General features: G+C 35.8%; 2 protein-coding genes across 2 annotated transcripts; one reads left to right on the top strand and one right to left on the bottom strand.

The window, feature by feature from the left end:
- The first annotated feature begins 5,841 nt into the window (after positions 1-5,841).
- On the top strand, positions 5,842-7,473 carry LOC114752376 (zinc finger protein 593-like). Its single transcript, XM_028941126.1, has 4 exons — positions 5,842-5,993; positions 6,134-6,242; positions 6,364-6,426; positions 7,029-7,473. The coding sequence occupies exons 1-4, from the start codon at positions 5,909-5,911 to the stop codon at positions 7,129-7,131; spliced, it is 360 nt and encodes a 119-aa protein (XP_028796959.1). The 5' UTR covers positions 5,842-5,908; the 3' UTR covers positions 7,132-7,473.
- Positions 7,474-8,471: 998 nt separating this feature from the next.
- On the bottom strand, positions 8,472-23,932 carry LOC114752369 (nuclear pore complex protein NUP160-like). The gene is given in 27 exon segments (XM_028941118.1): positions 8,472-9,212; positions 9,294-9,467; positions 9,907-10,047; positions 10,605-10,712; positions 11,199-11,322; positions 11,530-11,601; positions 11,719-11,827; positions 11,965-12,096; positions 12,270-12,588; positions 12,674-12,742; positions 13,299-13,645; positions 13,746-13,822; positions 15,662-15,734; positions 15,737-15,848; positions 16,006-16,277; positions 17,050-17,212; positions 17,482-18,041; positions 18,494-18,683; positions 18,787-18,969; positions 20,177-20,297; positions 20,682-20,776; positions 20,876-20,977; positions 21,756-21,841; positions 22,652-22,809; positions 22,979-23,039; positions 23,413-23,677; positions 23,820-23,932. Coding segments are annotated over 26 exon segments (4,020 nt in total). The 5' UTR covers positions 23,519-23,677; positions 23,820-23,932; the 3' UTR covers positions 8,472-9,146.
- Between the last annotated feature and the right edge of the window lie 1,545 nt (positions 23,933-25,477).

Genomic DNA, 25,477 nt, shown 5'->3' with positions numbered 1-25,477 from the left:
ATGATGAAGACCATTTTGAGGATGCTCTTGACGAAGTTCCGGGGGATTGCGTGGGAACTATTAACGCCATAGAAGGAAAGGAAGCCACGTCTACTTTGAAGCTTTTGGGTCGTATCAAGAATCAGCAAGTCATTATATTAGTGGATACTGGAAGCACTCATAACGTGATTGACGCTTCTGTGGCTAAGCGTCTTCAGCTGAAACCCCAAGAGCGAAGTGCGGTGACACTTACAGTAGCTGATACACGCCAGGTAACCGTTAACAAACATTGCCCGAACCTTGCATGGGAAATGAGTAATAATACTTTCTCAGCTGACTTTTTAGTTATGAAAATCGGGGGCTATGATATGATTTTGGGTACCCAGTGGTTACGCACCATTGGCAAGTTTTCGATGGATATGGAATCCAAAATTTTCGAGTTTAAAGTTAACGGGAAGCTACTTGAGTTGCATGGCATTGGTTATAATGCAATTACACAAGCTGAGGAAATTTACTCTGTTCGTGACCTGGTAGTGGCCGCCCATTTCTTCTTGATTCATGATTCCTCTCATATGCATTTGGGGTTGAATGCTTCATCCCCTCTATCCGAGATTCAACAACAGGAATTACAGCAGCTCTTGGAAAAATTTGTTGATGTGTTTGCTGAGCCAAAAGGTCTGCCACCCTCCCGTAAGTTTGATCATTCTATTCCTCTTCAGAATGACAAACCGATAAGTTGCCGGCCGTATAGATATGGCCCTGCTCAGAAAACCGAAATCGAAAAACAGGTTCAAGATATGCTTTCTAATGGCATTATCAGGGAGAGCTCTAGTTCATTTGCCGCTCCAGTCGTGCTGGTTCAAAAGAAGGAAGGGGCTTGGCGTTTTTGTGTTGACTACAGGAAGTTAAATGAGGCAACCATTAAGAATAAATTCCCTATTCCAGTGATCGAAGAGCTGCTCGAGGAGTTAACAGGGGCTACTTATTTCTCCAAACTGGATCTAAGGGCAGGGTATCACCAGATCCGTATGAAGATGGATGACATCCATAAAACGGCTTTCAAAACACATGAAGGGCTCTATGAATTCCTTGTTATGCCTTTTGGGCTGACAAATGCCCCAGCTACCTTTCAAGGCCTTATGAATTCTATTTTCAAAGCTTTTTTGCGGAAATTCATACTTGTTTTCTTTGATGACATACTTGTCTACAGTAAAGATTGGGTTTCTCATCTTCAGCACTTGGAGACTGTTTTGTTAACATTGAGACATCACCAGTTATATGCCAAGGTCTCCAAATGTATCTTTGCTGCTACTCAAATAAACTATTTGGGTCATCTTATCTCTGCCAAAGGAGTTCAGGCTGACCCACGGAAGCTAGACGCTATTACTGCATGGCCTAAACCGAATACTATCAGAGAATTGAGGGGTTTTCTCGGCCTTACAGGTTATTATAGAAGATTCATACGCAATTATGGTATTATTAGTCAGCCCTTGACTGATTTATTAAAGAAGAGTATGCCTTTTATTTGGACCGAAGCTGCTGCTGATTCTTTTAATAAACTGAAACAGATCATGACTTCACCCCCTGTACTTGTGCTTCCTAACTTTGATGAGACTTTTGTGGTTGAAACTGATGCTTCTGGTTTTGGGTTAGGAGCTATTCTATCCCAGAATGGACACCCGATAGCTTTTGCTAGCAAGGCATTGGCCCCTAAAAAGAAGCCCTTATCAGCCTATGAACGGGAACTACTTGCAATTATTTTTGCTGTGAAACAGTGGAGATCCTACTTATGTGGGCGTAAATTTCTGATTAAAACTGATCACTTGCCTCTGAAACATTTATTGGAACAAAAAGATTTGAGTCCTGATCAATTTAAGTGGCTTCATAAACTGTGGGGCTTACATTACGAAATTCTGTATCGAAAAGGGAGTGATAATGCTGCTGCGGATGCTCTTTCTCGTCGAGCTGAAGGAATTTGTTTTGCTGTTACAGTTCCAGTGTCTCCTCTTTATGAAAGAGTGAGGGATTCTTGGTTGATTGATGACCAATTGCAACAAATAATTAAGGACCTGGAGCAAGACTTTTCATCGCATTCTAAATATACCTGGCAGCATCACTTACTTAAGCGAAATGGGAAACTGGTGGTAGGAGCTGATCGAGGACTTCGTCATGACTTGCTCCATTACTTTCATGCTGATGGAATTGGGGGCCATTCTGGTATGCATCCTACTTTTAAACGTCTCTCTTCTTTTTTCTACTGGAAGGGAATGGAGAAGGATGTTCGAAACTTTGTTCGAGAATGCAATGTTTGTCAAAGATTTAAACCTGAATTGGTTGCTTCACCAGGGTTACTTCAGCCCTTACCTATACCAGAGCATATTTGGGCTGAGTTGTCTATGGATTTCATTAGTGGGCTGCCAAAATCCTACTCTAAGACTACAATCCTAGTGGTAGTTGATAGACTATCCAAAGCTGCTCACTTTATTCCATTAAAACATCCCTTTACAGCCGTGGAAGTAGCTCAGTTGTTTCTGGACAATGTAGTCAAGTTGCATGGGTTCCCTAAGTCTATAGTGACAGATAGAGATCCAATTTTTTGTGGAAAATTTTGGAAGGAGTTATTTAGGTTGTATGGAGTTAAGCTGCACTATTCTTCTGCCTACCATCCTCAAACAGATGGTCAAACAGAGGTTCTCAACCGTTGTTTGGAGTGTTATCTCCGTTGCATGACTGGTGATTTCCCTAAGCAGTGGGTCAAATGGTTGCCACTTGCTGAACTGTGGTATAATACTACATATCATTCTGCTATTGGAATGACACCTTTTGAGGCTGTTTATGGGGTTTCTCCTCCAATTCATTTACCGTACATTGCTGGGGATTCTCCTAATGACCTAGTTGATCGGACTTGCCTTGCTAGGGAAATGGTGCTTCAACTTCTCAAGCAACATTTGTTGAAAGCTCAGCATCGGATGGTACAACAAGCTAACAAGCATCGAACTGAACGCCATTTTGGGGTGGGCGATATGGTTTACCTCAAACTCCATCCTTTCCGCAGGAATTTAATCAATAATTCCTCCCTGCACAAGTTAGCTGCCCGTTATTTTGGCCCTTTTAAAGTTATTCAGAAAGTGGGGCCTGTTGCTTATAAGCTGCAATTACCAAACGAGACTAGAGTACACCCTGTTTTCCATGTCTCTCTCCTCAAGAAACATGCTGGATCAGTTGCTAACGTGGCCTCTACTTTGCCACCTATTGATGATCAAGGGAACTTCATGTTAGAACCAGAAGAAATATTGGGCAGAAAGGTTGTCAAGCGTAATCATCTACCAGTGACGCAAGTATTAGTGCGTTGGAAATTTTCTCAGGCTGAAGATGCTACTTGGGAAGATCTTTCGGTGATTCAACAACAATTTCCTCAATTCCAGACTAAGGCTCCTCCGACCAACACCATCCTTGTGGACAAGGATCCTTTTTGAGGGGGGGAGTATTGATACGTGCTATTCCTTATGTTATTTTATAGTTACCTTATAGTTTGTCTTATCTGTTTGGGAAGGGCATATCGGTAAGTTGGATATAGAGTTAGTTAGAGGAGAGAGGGAATATGCGCGATGCGAATAGAGAGGGAGGTTATAATCAGTGTACTGGGAATCATTACGTTTGTTGAATGCATTTTCTGGACTTTCTCTCTTCTCTGTTATCAATTTGCATCTTTCACGATTCTGTCAAAGCATATTTACGAGATTCTAGATGTAGATTTATTTTAATTCACACTTATTCACATCTGTCTTATTTGTCAAATTTAATGATTTAATTTTCTCAGTCGTGCATTTTCCTTTCGTCTTTGTTGTTTATTATGGTCTGTTATTTTCGTTATGGTGGCTCGCTATAAGATTTAAGCGGTGGGACCCATGTTTTTTAAATGAAAATGCCAAAAATAACCCCAATGAAAAAAAGTTAAGGTCAAAAGTTTATGGGTATTTTTGACTCTTAATTTTTTTGTTTTGATTGGAGGTATTTTAGTAATTTCATTAAAAAAGCATGGGTCCTGCAGTTAAAAAAACAGACGTTAACGGTATTGGTATTATTGACTTTTTTTAAACTTTGATGGGTAGATTTGAATCCAAAAAAAATTTATGGTGTTGAGTGAACTTTTAGTAAAAGTTCGTAGGTATTTTTTACTCTTAACCCTTGAATGATTTATTTTTTTTAAAAATCTATGATATATGTTACTCTTTTTGGTCTTAAATATAATACCTAGTTTATAGTGTAAACACTATAAAATGAGTTTTATATTTAAAATAGGAGGGGTATTGTTTTATTTTACATAAATTATTTGAACTATATATCCGCTCTGTTCCTATTTACAAAAGAATTTTGAGAGTGTAGTTTTGTTCCTACATATAAAAAATTAATTATTTTCTTATTTAAGTATTTATTATAATTTTCAGATATGTTCTCATTAAATAGGAGAGGTATAATCTGATTAATAAATTAGTTAATTTGGTTAATTTTCCTAATTAATGATATTATTGAAAAAAATTTCTATATATTATATATTTAAAATTGATAACTAATGTTTACTTATTCTTCTTAAGAAAGTATGTATTTATTCCTTACGAAAATCAAGGAATATTTTATCAAGGGTGATCCATCTGAGGAGGGGGGATGCGTCCCGGCCAAGAATGCGCGGATATATTTAATTTTTAGGGTTAATATAATTTCTAATTTCTCAAATTTATTTTTATTTTGGTTTGGGTTTCTTGAGTTTCAAACCATAGGTTTTGATCCTTGTAGAGGTAAGATAGTCTAAATTTTTATTAGATTATACTATTATAGAGACTAATATTTTAAATGAAAAGAAATTTAAGAGACCAAAACTTACAATTTAAAACTTAACCCTCTATTTGGATAGGAAGAAAAGTTGAGAGGAAAAAAAATGAGATGAGAGAAAATAGAAAAAAAATTAGAAAGAAAATATTATCATCTTTTATGTTTGGATGGATAAGAGAAAATAGAAAGAAAAGAAAATGAATAAATATATGAATAATTAAAATACCCTTTATGTTATAACAGAATATATCTTGATTAAAATCAAATTAAATATCATAATGAAAAACCACATTTACATTAACATAATCATATAATTTAAAATCAAATTATTTGATAAAGATATATTATCATGTTATTATATTTTAATATCAAATAATTTTGTAAAAAAAAACATTTTTTTGTAATGTAATGCTAAAAAAACAAAAACAACAACTCTGCTTGTTTTTTTTTTTCAGTTTATTTTAGAAGGATTTTTACAGTTTTAGTTATTTTATTTTTCAATCAAAGAAACACAGAAAAAAGACTTGATAATAATAAATAAAGTGAAAAATAAAAAAAACAAATAGGTATTATTTTTCTGAAAAAACATATGTAAGTGTAGATAGAAAAAATATGTTTTCTTCTCATTTTCTCTCTATAAAAAACATATGTAAGTGTAGATAGAAAAAATATGTTTTCTTCTCATTTTCTCTCTATATATAGAGAGAAAAGTTGGGGAGAAAATAGGCTATGGAACACACCTCATTTTCTTTCTTCCTATTTTTCTTTCCTAATCCAAACAGGCGAAAAACCACTTCTCTCCTCATTTTATTAGTTTTCCTTCTTCTTTTATTTTCTTTCCATCCAAACATGACATAAGGGATCAAAACTAAAATGAAAACAAATTTAAAAAATTAAAATTTGTATTAATCTTAATTTTTATTACTGAAAAAAAGGACACTGCCTTGGTAAGTAAAATAGGGAAAAGTCCCAGCTACCTGACCCTGTTTCATGCTTTCATCTGCCGCTTCAGTGTAGGAAGACAAAACCCTAACTATAGCGCGAGCCAGAACACAACCGAACGATTAGACATCCGTGAGCACAGGTAGAATAGATAATCATGGGTGGAAAATGTCCACATAGAAGCGTAAAGAAGCGAAGGTATTCTCACAAGACGGCTCGTCGCACCAAATTCCTCCACAAGGATATCCTTCTTAATTAATTATGTCAATCACGCCTTTTTTGTGATTTTCTTACTTATCTTCGATTTCCCTTCGACTCTGGTTTCTTCTCTGATTCTGTATTATTTAGTTTGATTGTGATTCTTGACTGGTTATTGGGACACGAGATGATATGGTTTATGATGAGCTGAAGATGCCGAATGAAGAGAAGCAGCGATTACCTTTAGATGAAGATTTACCTGGGATGGGCCAGTTTTACTGCCTTCACTGCGAGTAATCTTGCTCTTCGTTGCCTACTTTCCCCCCCCCCTCGATGGCTTCTTGAAGCAAAGCTAAAACGGTACTAGTTATAATCACTGAATCGATAACAGTTTTCGAATTCATGGGTCTGCAGTCGATACTTCTCGAATGTGGCCGTGAGGGACGAGCATTTTAGTACCAAACGGCACAAGAAACGGTAGGCGACGTTTGTTCCCTTTGTTGCTCATTCCCTTTTTAGCTTTTTCCTCCCTATTTGTTTAATATTTGATGAACATATGCTTATGTTGTAGTGCTTGTTTTAAATTTTGAGGCTACTTCTGCTTTGAAGCTATCCATTTTAGGTATTATGTGGCAAATAAAAGTTGCATGAACTGCTATCTTTTGCATCATGCTGTTCAATTGTTGGGGAAAAAATTATACGAGGCAATATCTTGCACAGGCTGTTGAGGCTGATTCAATAGGTTCTAGTACCAATGTAATATGCTTTATCCACCATTAGCCATTTATGAATTTGGGTTTTAAATGTCAGCAGTTCCGCTTCAGTTTGGTATTTTGCTCTCATGCTTCATGCCTAATGAATTTGTTAGAAGTCATTTTTTTCCAATTATCGTAGTGCGATGAATGACAATGTCAGCTGCGACCATTGCTAGACTTAAAGCTATTCCATCAAAGGTATACAAGTTTGATGGGCAGTTGGGTATTTATTTTAACACGACATTAAAGCTATTCCTATCAAAGGTATATAAGTTTTGATGGGCAGTTGGGTATTTATTTTAACACGACGTATTCTGTATGCAGTGTAAAACAAATGATGGGACCTGCACCACATACTCAACTTGATGCCGAATTAGCTGCAGGGATGGGCATGCCAGATAATGGCCCAAAGCTTATGTCTATGTGATTTGGTTTATTAACGATTTTTGTTGAGGCTGAGGTTTCTTTGTTCATGGGAGATATGATGTTTACTCTCCCCGCTCCAACTGGTTCAACAAAATCAATCCCTTTCAACGGAGTAAGCTTAGCTTTTAGATTCAATTCCTGTCAATACATTTCCAGGTGCAGCTTATTTTGGGAGTGACCCAGTAGAAAGTAGTTCTTCCTTCATTAGAGATCAATTCGTTAGGATTTTTATTTAAGTAGTGCTTGGTTTTCCTTTTTATTGATGGATATCTATTAGCTGTCTTTTGTTGCTTGGTTAGCTATTTTTAACTTCTTGAAATGAAAAAAGGGGATTACTCAAGTATTCGTCCATCCTGTCAGCAGCTCCATCATGGCTACTTCAACCTTCGTCTAACCCCTTCTCCTTGCATCCTTGTCACAAATGTACGTCACAAATTTAGGGAGTATTGGGATAGAAACAAAATTATAATTTTGAAAGTGTTTTTACAGTGTATGTACAAAGTAAATATGTAGAGGAATTTATTTTGATTTGGAAAAATGTGATTCTTAAAATTACTTCCTAAGCAATCCAAACACCGCGATTGGATTCAGTGGCTCCATTCATCCTAGCCCTCTTCAATAGACGGAGGGCGTTCTTCCGCTCAGATTTGGAAACCAGCTCCATTGAACCCTTCCTCAGTGCTTGCTAGAAAACTGTTGATGGTGTTCAACGGTGAGCTCCACCATGTGATGACTCTAACGGTGATCACTACCGTCTACCAAGCGACGGCACGGTGCAACGGTAATGATGTTTGCTCAAAGTCGGGTTCTACTTGGTTCGAGACGGGTGAAGGACTAATCAGCGATGATATGCAAGGATGAACAGGGCCTACAACTAAGCCTGATTGCCTTTGTAGTAAATAAGCCTGACCTGAGGCCTTTTTAAGAGGCCTTTTAAGATTTAAGGCCTAGCCTAAAAGTTTGCAAGACCTAATTAATTGTTTTTAGAACTTTGTTTATATTAAAATATGTAGGCCTAAAGTGTACATTTGCCTAGGTTTTAATAGGCTTTATGACTTTCAAAGTTTGCAACACAAGGTTTTTATAGAAACCTACATTGTAAGCAGGGTTGAGTCTCAGAAAAAAGCCGATGCTTTAGGTCTCCATGCAGGCCATATCTGACCTAACCTCTTTCCGTCCATGGGACGTTTTCGAGTCCATCAGTCATAACAGTGATAAACGAATTTTGAGGGGCATTCTCGTCTTTTTAATTACTATTTTTATCCATCCTTGACCTCAAGATTCCATTAAAATTTTTCATCATGCGTAAGCTCCAAGAGAGAGAAGAAATGCTGAAAAGTACCGCGATAAGAGCGTAAATTGAAAACTCGGGCTCAGACGCATGATAATATTTACATCCATCCGGTTTCTGGTGCTTTTCCCTTTAAAATAGTATACGCCATGGCACAAGCCAACGAATCAAAATATTTTCACTCTCCAAAGTCGGCTCTGACAAGTCTAAAGTCGTTGTCCATATCCTGGGGCAGGATCTTCCATGGGCTGGATTTTTATCTGCTGGAATCCAATCGTGCCTACACAGTCACTGTTTCCACATCAATCAGGCGTCTCTACACAAGATTCCATTTGAATAACCGGTCTGCGGAAATGAATATACAAATACAGGCGTTGAGAACGCAAATGTCCATTCATTATTCCGTCTCCAAATGCTGACAAGATGCAGCAGCAGCCGTGATTTGGTCCTTTATAGTGAACCGGCCTGAGTGATCCCTTACGCATAGTCCTGTCCATTCCACCCCCAAAATTTTACTGTTTCCTCCCGAAGCTTTGTAATGATAATCATGCAAATATAAGAAAACTCTAATTTACCTGGTTAGATACATTATCCAAAAAATTCAATGAATAAAAAAAAACCTGGTTAGATGATAGAGCAAATACTCCATAACTAGAGAGAGAGGAGAAAGGAATGAATAGATATACTTGTTAGTATAGCAGGTACTCTACGGTAGCAACAGATCTCTAGCTGGGTATAGCGGACCACCAATCAACAAGCACAGAAATAGCATCATTCGAGTCCTCCTTTAACTGAAAACCAGATACACTCGCTGATGGAAACTTCCAGTACAGGCGGAATAAAAATTGAATTCAAATAGCTGTTAAACATACCAACTTGAGGTGATTATGCAAAGAACCATGTAACATCTTCTTAAGCTTGTCACACTGATCTACCATGTGACCCGCTTTAATCAACTCCTCAAGTTGATACAGTAGTCGCTCAATTGTTGTGTATGGGAACCAAACTGCGAATGGTTTTTTCCGTCTGATTATATCTGCTGGTCTCTGCAGAAGGTTGATAAAACAAATAGGGAAATGTTACTACAACTACTTGCATCTCGAACATACACTGCCTATATCTAATGCATGGTATTTATAAATCACCCATCATCCAGTGGTCATTTGTAAATTACCCCCAAGTAAATTATAAATGCAGATCCTTATAATATAGAGCCCAATATTTTGAGCAGAGTCCACAAATAAGGTTACAATCGTTAGCGAAGTTCAAATGACGCAAAAAGGTTGTCTGAGAAAAGAAACGTTAACTTTACATGTCATCAAGTGCCAGGACTTGGCAAAAAATTACGTCAAGCAAAATATATTAAAATGGAAAATTTGGTTACAAATTAACCACTCTTATTTCCTAAACTAGGAAATGATACCAGTATGCATATATCAGAATGAAAACGATCAATTCAGTCCACAACATCAAGAAATAAATTACCATCGATGCAAATGATTCTAAGAACTCCAGCAACAGATTAGTAGCTTCTGTAAATCGACCATAGTTAACATAAAGTTGAAATAAAGATGCAGGATTTGATTCTCGACCAGCCATTCCCCACATCTTTTCTCTTTGACCCTCCTGCCATAACTCATGTAAACAATATCAGACTGGCAATACAAAACACTGTTATAAGATGAACCAGCAAAGATTACCCCTCATCACGAAGATGCTGAAGCAAGATGGGCATCATATAGAGAAACAGAGAAGGGTGTAAGTAATATCTGAAGTCAGAATTGTAGAAGAATTTCACTTTGAAATTTCTTATTTAATTTCCAACAAAATAGCTGCAATTTAAAAGAGAGCCAATCACCCTCAAGAAAATAGATATGAACCCAAAAAAGGGGACTCGTAAAGTAGATTCAACCGGAAAAAAGAGGATAAAAATGAATTTGACTTCAGCTTATTAACGAACATAAACCAATGGGACTTTTATGAAGAATTTGTAGGTATTTGTCTTCACCTATAAGCCACAAACCAAACCAAGTAGAAAGATTCAAGTGGTGCATTCCAGATAGTTTCAAATTTGGAAATAATCTAATTTTGTTTTGAGGAGCCCAATTTTGTTTCAAATAGTCACTCAAATCGTGCATGAATGAACAGCCCTTGAAAAGTGCAACTTCAGCCAAGATTATTACCTTAAACAATTGAACCAGCCAACGAGGCAAATCAATCTGAGCATCTGCACGAAGAAGAGTTTCAGCAACAATAACAGGTAGTCTTCCATGAAATTCACAATATTTTCCCTGCAATTTGGGAACAGTAAGAGTCAATCAGGGAGAGCTGTATCTGTAAGAAAGAACAGAAGCAGTTTTGATGATTGATTGGAAACCACAAGGTCATTTTTAAAGCCCAACTAGTTATTGAATTGGTCAAGCCACTAGTTTCACCATACTGGAACCAATTGTATTTATATAATAAAATATTATGCAACTGAAAAGATCATTAGAATGCAGGAAGAAAACATTATCATCCTAAATATAACTCTATAACAAAAACATATTAAAAGAAGTCTGAATTGGTCAAACGCAACCCAGTCAGCTTTCTGATTTTTGTCCCGTTTCATAAGTTTTTTGATTGGTTCGATAATGACCAGTTCCATGTTTGTTTAGTCCAGTCCCAAGTACAGTGCATAAGATATGCTTGACAGAAGTTTCCCATGAAATATTTTCCTATCTTCCCCCAAGCTGACCAACTGATTGAGACCATTATAACTTGCAGAAGATACTAACAAGGTAAAGCTCCAGAGTTGCCCAATGGCTATTCCTGTCAGGTTGTGCGGTTGTAGAAACTGTACGAGGTGAACCATGGACAACCATTTCAAGCTTGGATGACGTCAACAAATTACTGTGGGGTCTGTAATCATTCAAAAATTCATTAAGTTATGCAAGTCATAAAATGAAAATAGTCTAGTAAAAACTTTGCACATGTACCAAATACCAAATTATGAACAAAAAATAATATTAAAAAGAAGCTATCAGATTAAACACAATATAGGGTAAACATATTCATCAATGCATAATGAAAACGATAAGAAAAAGAATGTCGAGTGTAACAACTTACTCAATCCAAGTGGGTTCTACTTTATCAAGACAGCATCTCAAAGATATAGAAGCGAAAACTCTTTCAAGCTCCCTAAACAGAGTCCCAGTCACGCATGTAAGGATACCATAAACAGATTACCAATAAATAAATAAAATATCAACAAATAACTAGTCACAAACAACTGCAATTCAAGTGTTGGATGCAAACCTCTTCAATCCTGAGCCCTTGAAAAATCTGAGAAGAATTGTGAAGGCCATATCACATAAATTGTTTTGGACAAGGAGATCAGCCAAATCTGACAGTGCCCCTTCTTTACCTTCAAAAGAAAAAGAGAAACAAAGACTAAAAATTGTATAGAACAAAACAAATTCTAGCAAAACTATATATCAATCACCCAAAAATGGACAGATGTTTCGCAAGAATTTCCACAGAGAATGAGCAAATGAGAGTTACCAGTATATGTCCACTTAACATTTACCAGCGACAGCATATATTCTGCCGATGTTAGCACAAACTCATGTTCAAGTTTTTCAATATCAATAGAAGATGTCCAGCATTGATGCTCAGCATCACTTTCAGCCGATACTGCATAACAACATTATGATCTCAAAACAGTATGAAGGCGAAATGGCAAATTATGAATTATATCCAGTAGTGAAATAGGACAAGAAACCTTTCTTTGTCCCTCCTAGTCCCTTTTATTCCACTAAAAATACATAGGAAAATTCAAAGACTTGATATAAATCATGTAAACTTACAATCTATATCTACAGTTCTCCTAGCTTTCTTACTCGGATACTGTTCACTCATAAGACCACTTCCTTCGGCTGGTGGATCAATCCAGGCATGTGCTGGATGAACAAGATGCAAGGCATTAATAGCAGCAGAGAGTGCATTCAGCCTCTCTTGCAATATCAATGAAGAACCCTGGTAATCTTCTAGAGACACTTCAGTTTTCAAGCGAGCTGAATATAAGTACATGTAATTCGCTGCCCTGCGCCAATTATGTTGATGCATTTGAAATGTATAAAGCAACTTGTACAAGTTTGGCTTTGCAGATATATCTGATCTTTCAGCCTACATCCACAGCAAAATTTCTAAACGTTAACTCAAAGAAACTATAATTTTTACAGCACTGAACCTACTCAGTCAAGGTCAACACCTTCCAAGCAAGCTCCTGCTCTACCTTCTCCATTAAACCAGCAAGGGGAAGCTTATTACTGCAAAGAATCTACAAATACAAAATGAATATTAGGAGGGCATGAAAATTCTAGTTGAAGCATGTGAACTATTCACAAAACTTTCCAAAAAATAAGAAAAACTCGTGTAGAATAATTAAGCAAAAGTTACAATTTTTTGGCATATTAAGCCTAGGACAATGTCATTCAAGCTACTTCTCTTAGAAACCAGAAAAAAAGGTCATAAAAACAAATTCTACAGATTTAATAGTGTGATCTGGAACCAAATAGAAAGAACAGCTGCACATAATTGGGACCTTCACACGCAAACGCACACCCCTGCACACTTGTGCGCACATGAACACATTTACACCCAAATATTCAATCTCCCAATCACTTTCAACCTAATACCAGTAGTCACAATTTGAAGATTCTGTGATCCTTTCTTTGATGAAATGGCCATAAAACATAGAAAACTGATTGAAAAGTAAAATCTGAAAAACTCTCCATGTGTAACCAAACTTGATAGCACCTTGTTCAAAAACAATGATTAGATGTCTCAAGCAGATAAAGAAGTGGAGTCTGAAAAATTCTTCACAAGTAACCAACCTTGATGGCACCTTGCTCATAAAGGACAATGACAAAACGTCGCAAGCAGATGTATTTGCTCTCCTCATCCGGATTTGAAATTATTGCACAATATGCATCAAAATAGCGGCCAAGATCTAAGGCAAATTTGAAGACATTTGACCACAGCCGTCCCTTGATGACTGTTGCTGATTCATCAGTCGAGTCAGTCATGTGCTTTTCATCTTTTATACAAAGAGCTTCATCAACTTGTTCAAGTGCAGCAAGAGCAAACTGGCAGGCACCTTCATTAATATTATATTGTTCAAATAATTGCATCGCCCACTGATAGTAATAAAGCTTCCACTCAGCAGTCGATGCACAACCACCTGTATAAGAACAAGAGAAAGGGTCAGAAAAAGATGCAACTAAGACCTGAGATTGCTTGTATGTTTCAGATTATTGCAGTTTAGGCCTAAATGTACCCACCAAAATTAAGACATGGCAATCCTATGTCATGAGGCAAACTCTGCAAAGCCTCTGATGCACCATTCCCATATGGAGACCTGAATTGAATTGAAAATTTTTTAACTTGTCGGAGAATAACAAATCCTCGCAAGTCACACCAGGAACATCAAGAAAAATCTATAAAATAAAAGACACAACTAAAACCCTGTACAAAAACATTAATATGATAGAGCTATCAATATCATTCAATAGCTTGTAGAAGCTAGGCCCTTGCTACTTTCAAAAGATTTCTTGATGTAGACCACTCTTATCTGCTTAAGTCCCCATTCCATCCCTTCACTTGGGTTACAAGTGGGCTTTCGGCTTATACAGATGACTCTTGTTTTAGTATTTGTTTTCATTGTATTCAAATAGCTAAATGTTCCTTAAGACTGATTCATATGTTCAATGTCGAACTGCAGATAAAATATCAATCACCTCATTTAATTGATTTTAGGCTTAATTAATCCGCAAGTCCTTATAGTTTCAACGAATTTTGAAACAGGTCCCTATAGTTTTTTTTCTTTTTATCAGGTCCTTATACTTTTATTTTTTTTTAATTAGGTCCTTGTTTATTTTTCTTTTAATTAAGTCCTTATAAATTCACTAAATTTTTAATCAGGTCCATGTAGTTTTAATTTTTATTTATTAATTAAATATAAGCTTAATTAAATAGATTAATACTGAAATATAAAATATTAATAATTAAATTAAATTAATAATTATGTAATAAAAAATTAATAGAATTAATTAATTCAGGAAAAATTTTTAGAACAATTAATTTTTTTGCTGAAAAAATTAAAATCATTATAATAATTCAATATCTTTAGAACATTATTGTTTATAAACTAATATTAAATAATATATACCATTTTATGTTTATATAATAGTACTATTAGAATTTATAAAATAAAGAATAAAAAATTTAGGGACTTGATTAAAAATAAGGTGAACTTATAAGGACTTGATAAAAAGAAAAATAAATATAAGGACCTAATTAAAAACAAGTGAAAGTATAAGGACTTGATAAAAAGAAAAAAAACTATAAGGACCTGATTCAAAATTAGTTGAAACTATAAGGAGTTGTGGATTAATTATCCTTTGATTTTAAATATCAGAAGAATGATGTTGACAAAGTAAAGGGATTATATAGTTATTTTATCATGTATTAAGAAATTCAATTAGTCAATACCAGTAAATAGTTTAATTGATGTGTTTAATTATACTCTTATGACTTGGTCTATGAGTTTTTATGAAGTCACACAGTTAAAAGAAAAATTGTGATTATTTAGCTACTATTTATATGCACTGCAATGTACAGAAGGTTTCAGAGTTGTCATTGATTGAATCACTGCTAGCGCCAATCCCCTTCACTCACTTTTCACCCCTTTCCTCTAATTTGTCCTAGCACATATCAATTGATATCCCTGCTATGATTGATTCACATCACGAGGTCTTCTGAGACAAGTCAAATTAAGCAACTTCTTAAATCACTTGGTCAACAGAGGCTCAAAATGCTAATTAAAAATGGACCAGACTTGGAGAGAGTTCATTGAAGTGTATGTGTTCATAGTCTACAGTAAATCTTTCCCAAAAGACAAACCTTTCAAGAGGGCAGAGCCTCTAAACTTTCTAGCCCACTTGCACTCCATACTATCCAACGTGGGGATCTATAGGAGCCAAACGATTCATCACTTCCCACTAAATACATTTCGCATGGAGGACTCCAGTCCGTGGCATTGAGCAAAAAAAAAAAAAAAAAACTCATCTTTTCATTGGAACCCAGAAATAGGACCAAAGTTTTATACATAAAAAATTAGTTCTCCATATCAATGCAAGACCACATAATACACTGAATGAGAAAAAAAAAAAAGTATAGTTTGTTCAAATTATTTTACCTGAAGAAACAGCGAACAGCATCAGAGACCTTTTTCTCTTTCAGAGTGCCATGCAATCCACACTGCACCTGTGCAGAAGGGCACAGCCTAGAAGATGCTGTCGTATGCACCATCCACCATCAGCTTCTTGAATACTTTGGGATGTTTTCTCCTTTTGCAAATGAGCCTCCGCCATCATAAGCAATTGCTGTTGAAATGTTTAAGATATAGATAATTTTAGTCAAGGCAACTCAGGAGTAGGTTAACCCCAAAAAAATATAAATAAAAAAGGACTCAGGAGTAAGGAATATAAAGGAGGATTGAATTGTCGCTCCAGAGAAAAAAGAAAAAGGAAAGAAAATAACCTCAGCAGCACCATACTGCCCATGCTTGAAAAGGATAAAGGAGAGATCAATTGAACGGCTCAAGAAGGTAGAAATTCCTCCAGTCTGACCATAGATTATCCAACTGACAAAGTCTCTAACATTGACAACAATGCCCTGCATATTTGAAAAGTATTCTGAAGGAAGCTGGTTACCATCTTTTGATGAACTAGCATTCAGGAAGAAGATAAAAGCCAGTGTGGAATCACATCTTCCAAGCTTATCATTCCATGACCGTTTTCCCATGTTATTGTCTGCATCATAAATAGAATGATTAACACTATATTAGCAGTAAATGCGTGTTTTCAATTATATAATCTCCAAGTGTATAAAAATGCAAGTTTGAGAAGTTCTAATCACTGAACAAAAGCACTTTTCTGCATTATTAAAGATTGGTTGATAAAACCAGCTGTATTGACTCATTCATTTGAATGGATTTAATGACAAATATAATTGAATACACTGACATGTAAGTCAAATCTATGGGACTTACTTTTTGACACTGACATTCACAAGGGTAGTCAGAATCGGGTATAACTAAAGAATTCCAACAGAGTAAGGACTAAAATATTCTAGTATGATGCATTTTGTCCCAATGCGGAATTGTAATGCAAGGCCTTCATCCTTTTCAAAAGTTACATTTGGCAATTGAACATGTTGTACAACAGCATACCTATGTGCCAAAAAATGCTAGTTTTACCCAATTTGTCAAATAGTTCGATGCATCCAAATGTTAAAAAGCTTAATACAGTAAGACCTGGTACCACGGGGGTTTTGTCTGATAACTTAACCTAGACTATGTATTTCTCAAGAGCCCAGAGTCTAATTCATTAAGACTTATTTTTCTTTTAAAAGACTGGCACAAATATATAGTAAGCCTTATGAAAGCCGTCAATTTTTTTTTCTCCAAGGGAAGAAAGCCAGACATGCAAGCCTGCATTCTTCACACAGCTAAATCCAATTTTGCCATATCTAAACTCGCTAAAGGGGTAGGTAATTAGAAGAAAGATACATAATAAAACCTACCAATTTGTAATGAAGAGAGTTTATAATTAAAATCCTCAATCACAGGTGGTGCAGATGGCGTGATAGCAAAGAAGATGATAACTAGCCACTCAAAAATAGTTTCTTGAAGCATAGGAACTAACTCAATTTGTATTCTGGTTATATCATGATGTGACATGTGGATCTGCAAAAGCAAAAAAAATAATATCAGAAAGAGGTGGCGCAACAATCTAAGTTCACAAAGAAATTCATAGCAGCTTGCTACATATGCGATAAAAACTATTGTGCAACTTGGCCAACATAAGTTGTTATTTTAAATAAATTTTACAAGTACCATTTGATGCCTAGAGACGTTGGCAAGAAAAACACTAGGGAAACACCAGCCAAAGAGGGAGCAATAAATTATTCAAGCAGCAACATCAGTAACAAAAGCAAAAACATTTTTACACTGACCTGCCCACTGATGTCCAGTAGATAGCTTAGAAATAGAAGAAAGTCCCAGGCAGACTCAAACATAACATTTGCAATCTGATAAGTAGCATGGACTACAACGGAGGAATTGACATTTGATGATTTTTCTGAATCGGAGTTATTTACAGTTTTATGTGGAACCAAAAATTTCAGAAAACCCTCAATTACATTCAAAATCCTGCCCCATGATGTAGCCTTCTTGTACAACCCTTGAAGAGACAAGAACATGTCAATAGAAAGTCTCCTCAGATTTCTGCGATCTGCAAGCTCCTTCTCCAGAACAATATCATTCCCAGGAATAGACGCATGGACAGCTGGAGCCAAGGAACCATATCCAGTTTCCAGAATCTTCATTATACAATGAACAATATCTTCAGAAGAGATAGCTGGGCTACTCAGAAGTGATTCATAAAATATAGAAGAAGCAGTTTTGCCCAACTGTTGGCTAAAACTTGAAACGCATCTGAACAATTCCATTGGAACTTCATGCTCAAGGTCATCATCAAATAAATCCACAAGACCTGTGAGATCACCCCCTCCTTCTGAAAAGACACAGAATGTGAATGGAAGAAAAATTAAATTTAAAAAAAAAAATTGTACGTAAAATAATGAGCATATAGATGTAATCAAGGAAGTGAACCAAAAGAAGGGCTTGATTGGCAGCATAGATTAACAGTGGGGTGGTCTGGATTTGGAACTTCTGGCTACACCTCTAAATTGAGGGAATTCAACCCTCTCCAATTTCTCTTCTATCTTTCCTTTTTCACATATAAGAGTAATATTGGGAATTCAATCCTTCAAACCCATCCCATCGCATGGTGACTTCCAAGCAATGTAGAGCAGGTTACCATTCATTTTTAATGAATTTCCAACCAATGCAATGGGTTATCCCCCCCCCCCACACTCACACCAAAATTACCAATCCAACCTTGAGAGAAAAGCTAGAAATTCTTTCTTGTTTTGTATAAAAAGAAATGTGGGTGATGATAAGTACCTTCTATAATCCGCTCAATATCTTCCAAAGAACGAAAAAGCGATACTGAACTTTTTCTGATTAAACCAACTGCATCAGTAGAGTAATCAATGAACAAGCCACAGGATGCATTGATCTTGCACCAATTATGGAAGTAGCGGGTGCAAAAATACTTCCAGCATTGAAATATCGACATCTTTTCAGTTCCAACCTATCAGAGGAATCTTGTGAGTTTTATTATAACAGATTTATCATTCCCAAGTCTGAAGGAAAAACAAGAATGAGAAGAAAGATTTTCCGGATATGAAAATTACCTCATGTTCAATAGCTGAAAGTATCTCCTTCTTTAGTCCATCAGAAGTTAATGCTCGGAACACAGATTCAACCAACTGCTTTTTATACTCAACTAGGGTTGCATGCATAACTGCATTATGATGCACTCCAGGAAGAAGCAACCTGCGTAAGAAAATTGAGGATACAAATGGCACAATATCATCCTGCAGAAAATAGCATGAAGTATTAACTGTAAGTAATAACTTTAAACAGAAGAAGCAAAATAACAGCAGTTGATGCATGGCAAGCCAACAGAAAACCAGATCACAAAATTCATTCAGATCCATTAAAACCGCATATCTCCCCTGTTTACAGCAACAGATGTGTGGATAGGTTTGCTTTTGAATAAACTCCCAAACTAACACTAATCACCGACCTACCCTCTACCCCACAGTTCTCCAAAACAAGTAACATTTCTTCATCTTCTTTTCTTTTACTTTACAGAAAACGAAGGATAAGTAGCTTCTGGCCATCAATTATAGAAGTTGAAAAGTATTTAAGCGTGCAAGGCTACAGGGTATGTTTCTGCTGAATGCAAATGGAGTCTGCTTTTCCACAGATTTGCATATATTACATTCGTGGTGCACTAGCTAAATTACCACTTAGATCATGTGGTCACAAAAGCCCATCAAATTAAATGGTATGCCATAGCAAGTACCATTTTATATTAATCATTCTCATATGCACCCAATGCCCTTGGAATATGCCCTCTACCACCACCTCATTCAAAGAGTGGAAAAAAAATCAACTTCTAGAAAAATCATCGTCAGCCTTGGATATCATTTTACATGCAAGCATCTATTTAAACATACACACAGAAGCACATCACAACAAATGTACATGCATGCATAAAACAAATTTTGAGGCATAAATATTTTCCAATTAGAAAAGCAATAAAATGCCTCCAAGAGCATCTTTAAATCTTGGGGTCCCTGATTCAGGGCTTTGATTGGGAGGGTGGGTAAGGGATGGGGGGAGATGGGGTGATTTGAAACATCCTAAACCAGAGTTTTTAAAGCCACTCCAAATTAGGGGATTTGGAATGGGTTAATTCATTACCGTTTTCATTTCCTTAAGAACCCTCTCCCCTTGCCACTTTTCCCTCAAAGGGTTAAAATCACAAAAACAACTTTGGAATTTCACCGTTCAAACCAACCCACCCCACTAATGAGATCGTAACATCAAAACAACAGAGAGTGCATAACGACCTAGTTTCCCCCCTATACTTCCCATCAACAGACTGAGTTATCTCCAAATCACCGCCCCCCCCCCCCCAAAAAAAAAAAAAAAAACTCCTCACAGCTCCCCAACCTTTGATAACTAACTTCATAATTTTAGAATGATAATAGAAGATTCCACAAAAGCCAATACCTTGGAAGATGAAAATAATGAATGAGCAATCTGCAAAATTTCATCTGCAAGATGATCTGAACCCTGAAATAGTTGATCAGCAACAAACTCTTCTTGTAATACATGAGAAAATTCTTCTTCCCTAACAAGGTAGAGTAATTAATTCAGCTTGAATGGTAACGGTCCAAATGTAGCAAATCATACACATGCATAACAAAATCATTAACTGCAAACTAGGTTATCTAATTTATATTAACACATAAATAGGCCCTGGCTATTGGTGGTGTTATGTCACCATACAAGGACCATAGTTTAGCTATATCTGAGGTCAAAACCAACTGATTTAACCTCATTACTATCTTTAAACCTTTAGCATCAGAATGCCTAAAATCATTAGAGATTGAGTATACAGTAACATCAGAATGCCCAAAATCATTAGAGATTGAGTATACAGTTTATACCACAATAATATGGAACAATAATCAGTTCGTAGATTGACAGAAACAAGCTAAAATATGTCACATACTCGTCAGTATTTGCAGAAAACATGCGTGATATTAGTTCATCATCCTTCAGTATCCATATCTTGTTGGAAGTTAGTTTGACGTCAATGCATCCTCCCTGTAAAAAAAAAAACTAGTGATGTACGGCATTTGATGCAGATGAAAAGTCAAATCTAAATGTTTAAATCAAGTTAACATGAGATGATCAGCAATTTACCTCCTCCAAAGAAATATTTCGTGAAGACTTCAGTGAGAAAATTATTCTGTCACTAAAATTGTATTGGATATTGTGTATAGAGATCATCTCCAAGCTTTCATCCTTCAACACAGCCCCCAAAAACAAGTCAATAATCAATAGCTTAAAAAACTGAGTATTATTTATTAATCATACCTAATATGGGATACTCTATAAGATGCTTAAAGAACGTAATTTACTCTCTATCAGTTATTAAATGAGATTTGTAACAATCAAATGCCACTGTTAACCAGTAAAGAATAAAATTAACTTATTACAACAAATTAGAAATTAAAAATTAGTAGATCAATTTCATGAACTCTACAACTAACAAATTTTATTTATTTTCTACTTTCATCATTTAAATGTTAAAATGTAACCTTTTAAATTTTTTAAGAAAACCTTGTAAATTCAATCTGCCCCAATGTAATTATCATCACAATTTAATTAGTCATCTTCAGCATTACTCATTCCAAATGTGCCAAATTAGTTTAGGTAGGCCAACTAATCTGATTTAAGTTGGTTTTTGAACAATAAAGTCACTTTTATCAACCAGGTTCAGATTCAGATCAGCTATGTTCAAATGATAAGATGAAACTATAGATATATTTGCTTTGGCCAACATGGCAATACATATACTTTAAATACGAGATGATTAACATCTTTACAAACATTTATTTAACAACAATCAGCTACGTGTAGAGTTTTCAATAGTTTAGATCATACACCACTCAAATGAAGATTCTAGGCATCAAGCCACAAAGCTTCTAGTGTACGTACTGACACAACATAACAAGGATGAAATATAAGCCTGAATGGTTTTTATCAATAACAAATGAGTTTCAAAACGTAAGTTTCATACCAATGACTGTTTGCACAAAATTGCCACTGGAATCGTACTTGAATCCAAACAAGGTTGACCCAACCATAGTTTCATAAAGCTAGCACCTGAATAAAAGAAACATTATGATATAAGTACATATATCTTTGTGAGCGGTGTAAACAACAGGAACGGGAATGCACGATATTGTCATTAAACAAAGAAAAGTAGGGCTGTAATAAATTATCAACTGTATTTTAAGCTCTACAATAAAAGAGAGTCACTACGTATCATTTACCCACAAAGGAGACTGTCAAGCAACAACACGGAAAAAAAAAAAAAACCAAAAAAAAAAGGGTTCCAAAAGTCCATCCAAAAGCATTTGAGTACTATAAGAAACAAAAATTATCTTCCTTTTTCTCAGCTGAATTTTATTTTGCCTTCTAAACCCTCCAGTCAATCATCTCTAAAAGTCCACAAACATATAAGCCATTAACCGAGAGACCTCAATTAGTGACTTCTTTAAGTGTCCTTCTTGGTCTCCCTCTACCTCTCATTATCAGGCTAAAAGCTATCTATCAAAACAGACGGCATAAAAAGTTTTGACTTCATCTTTTAGAAACCAGGTTTGACATCAAATCCACTCACAACATGGCCTTTAAACTTCTCCACACAATTCACCAATTCTATCATACACTTTCCCACTCTTAACTCAAAAATGTAGAAGTCAGATCTTGAAATCCTGAAAAGTTTGTGCACTGCCCGCTGAAGCTTTCCTAATTTATCCAATTAACCCACTTTTTAGGACATTGATACAGAAGGAACCAATGATAATACTACTCTCTAATATTGAAAGAGGTACACTTGGTCAAAAAGCATGTATAAGATAAATGGAAAACAATATGAAGACTAAATTAAAGTTTAGGACTACAAATTACCTGTCATGGTTGTAGTGCCCATAGTATGACTAAAGACCCTGGAATTACATGAGAGATCCCAAACTCGTACTGACCCATCCAGATGAAGTACAAACAGAAATCTTTTCCCATGAAGCTCATATATCACCATGTCTTGTACTAAACTCACCATTTTACCCCTATAAGACATATTTAGGGAATAGTTTACAACCCATAAATCATAATACAATTCAAAATTGAAAATCTGAGAAAATAGGAGATACCAAAAGACTGTAAAAAACACATATTACATGTACAATAAAATATATTTTGATTGCTCAATATCAATTAATATCTTTAAAAAAATACCGTGACATAAGGCCCCACAATCGGCTGATTCCAACTTCATCTCTCAGCTCAACCACAAATCCTTCAGGGAAACGTAAATGCATTATAAACTATAACAAGTAATAAGTTAAATAAAGAAGGCTCTAAATATGGAGAAAATAACATGGTGCTTCACAGTGATATCCGTAACACAAGAACAATGCTGATCATTGAAGTGGCAGTTAGAAGAAACAAGAGCAGCTGCGGGTAGGATATAATTTGCAGTGTGAATTCCTTAAGAAGGAACACTCCACATCAATTGGGAACAGTCACGTGAATGCAAATTCAATTAGCCAGAGGACATGCAAATTGCACCAGTATGCATTGTAATGAAAGAAACCAAGAGGAAGGAGGAATGAAGCATGCAAGCTGATGCATCCATTAATACTTGAAAGTAAAGAGCCAGTTAATCATACCAGCAGCACTTGGATCAAGTACACCGAGCTGAAAACAGCAGACCGAACCATCATTTCTGCCAACAACAAGACACCCGGAAGTTGCTGTTACTGCAGTCACTGGCATATAATTCGAGTAATTGTGCAAGTTAAGCTCTGTAAGCTCGTGAGCTGGGAAGACGGAGCAGGATGCATATGTAGAAACATTTCGAATTTTCAAGAGGTAAGCCACCCCAGACACAGTCAATACAAAAAGCAAGTAGGGGAATCTGGAAGTGGCAGTAATCTGCAAATAACAGAATGGTTAGTTGAGTCAAGAAAATTGCAGGATACAATCTCGACGGCGTACAAATGATCAATAAAGCAAAATATAATCAACTATATTGTGTTCAAAAGATATGCAGTGTGGTGTATGATGGATGCATAACCTCGTTTTTGCAGATGAAAGCAAATGGACAAAGCGCCTCGGGGAAAGTGAATCTCAATCCAGCTTTAGGAAATTCTTCGGAAGCACGGATCTCCAATAACTCTAATGCTTGAGGCTGCATTTTGTGAATTCTCCTATGAGAGGAAGCCACAAGGGTGGTTGGTAATAATAGCGTCAGATTTTTTTTACCGAAGAATGCAGTAGATGTACAACGGACGGGGCAGTTTGAGCAGAGCTATAACTTGAAAAGAGGGCAGAAAGAGGAAGCTACCATATGAGATAAGAAGAAGGATTTCCAATGACAAAGCAAGAGGCGCGGTCCTTGTTGGGAGGTCCAAGAGTGGCAGTCCCACTGTCAACGGCAATGGCGGCACTGTTGGAAGGAGAAGGAACCGACAATTCAATCCACTTGAGTGCATCGTTGCTGATTATGGGAACTTCCTTCCCGGCCAACGTCGACCCGCTTCCCATTTTCTTCGTCGTATTCTTCCGTACCAAGCCCCGCCAAAACCCTACTGCCGGGTTCTGGGTTTAGAACAGCATAAGCTGGCTTCTCGATCCAGGAAACCGGAGCGGAAAAGTCGTGAAAATGGAAAGAGCTTGGCGCCCAAATTTGTTACCTGAAAAAAAAAACAAAACAAAACAAAATAAAAGATCAAAACAAGTGACAAATTAACAATGCTTCATTCGGCTTAATAAATGACCTGGAACAAAATTAGATCAGACGTGTATGGATGAAAATAAAATCATAATTTTAAAAGTGATTGGTAATTTATGCATCTGTATGTAATAAAGTTTTGATAGATAAAACTATATTTATGAATTATGAACACAAATAATAGATTTGTTTTTCAGTTTTTATAGTTTATTGATTTTTAATACTACCTCTGCGACTAATTTAAGAGATTAAGAAAGTAGTTGAGTTAGTTATTTATCCTAAATAGGTGTTATCTTTTCTAAAACATCTTTACTAATCAAGTGTATTGACTATAACTATCATTATTAGAAGGGTTACTCTGGGAAAAAATGTATAAATATGAGAGACAAAGTGGGTTGACGTATTATATTTAAGATCAAAATAAAAGTTAAACAGGGTTTTATACTAAGGACCGGAGGTAGTATTAACTAGCTTATATACGTATAATAATTGATTGAAATAGGAAAATACTACCTCCGGCCCTTAGTATAAGACCCTGTTTGACTTTTATTTTGGTCCTAAATATAATACCCAATCCACTTTGTCTCTCATATTTATGCATTTTTTTCTAAGATAATCCTTCTAATAATGATAGCTCTAGCCAGTACATTTGATTAGTAAGGATATTTTAGGAAAAACAACACAAATTTATTACAAATAATTAACATAATTTATTTCATTAATTTCTTTAAATTAGTCAAATAGCTCTTATAATTAAGATCATAAGTAGTATTTGTTAAATAAACGAGCAAGATCTAAACTAATGGGTAATTCAACACTAATTTTATTGACTAGAGCGTGAAATAATTTCTGTTATTGAATAAACATTCGTGTAATTAAATTTAATGCTAAAACTTTTAAGTATATTGGGCGCAGAGATCGTCAAGTATATTTCAGCCTGGGAATTTTTATTTGGAAATGAGACTCTGTTTGTGGACAAAACTAACAAATTATTCCGTACT

This window comes from Neltuma alba, unplaced genomic scaffold (genome assembly GCF_004799145.2).
Source record: "Neltuma alba isolate B1F8T4 unplaced genomic scaffold, ASM479914v2 tig00007359_pilon, whole genome shotgun sequence".
NCBI classification, from domain to species: Eukaryota; Viridiplantae; Streptophyta; class Magnoliopsida; order Fabales; family Fabaceae; genus Neltuma; species Neltuma alba.
Note: the sequence above shows the minus strand (reverse complement) of the source record. Positions and strands in the feature narration are given on the sequence as shown.

Coding starts and splice junctions, on each gene's coding strand:
- LOC114752376 (XM_028941126.1), top strand. CDS start 5,909: ATGGGTGGAAAATGTCCACATAGAAGCGTAAAGAAGCGAAGGTATTCT. Junction 6,243..6,363: donor TTTTACTGCCTTCACTGCGA/GTAATCTTGCTC, acceptor ATGGGTCTGCAG/TCGATACTTCTCGAATGTGG. Junction 6,427..7,028: donor ACCAAACGGCACAAGAAACG/GTAGGCGACGTT, acceptor TTCTGTATGCAG/TGTAAAACAAATGATGGGAC.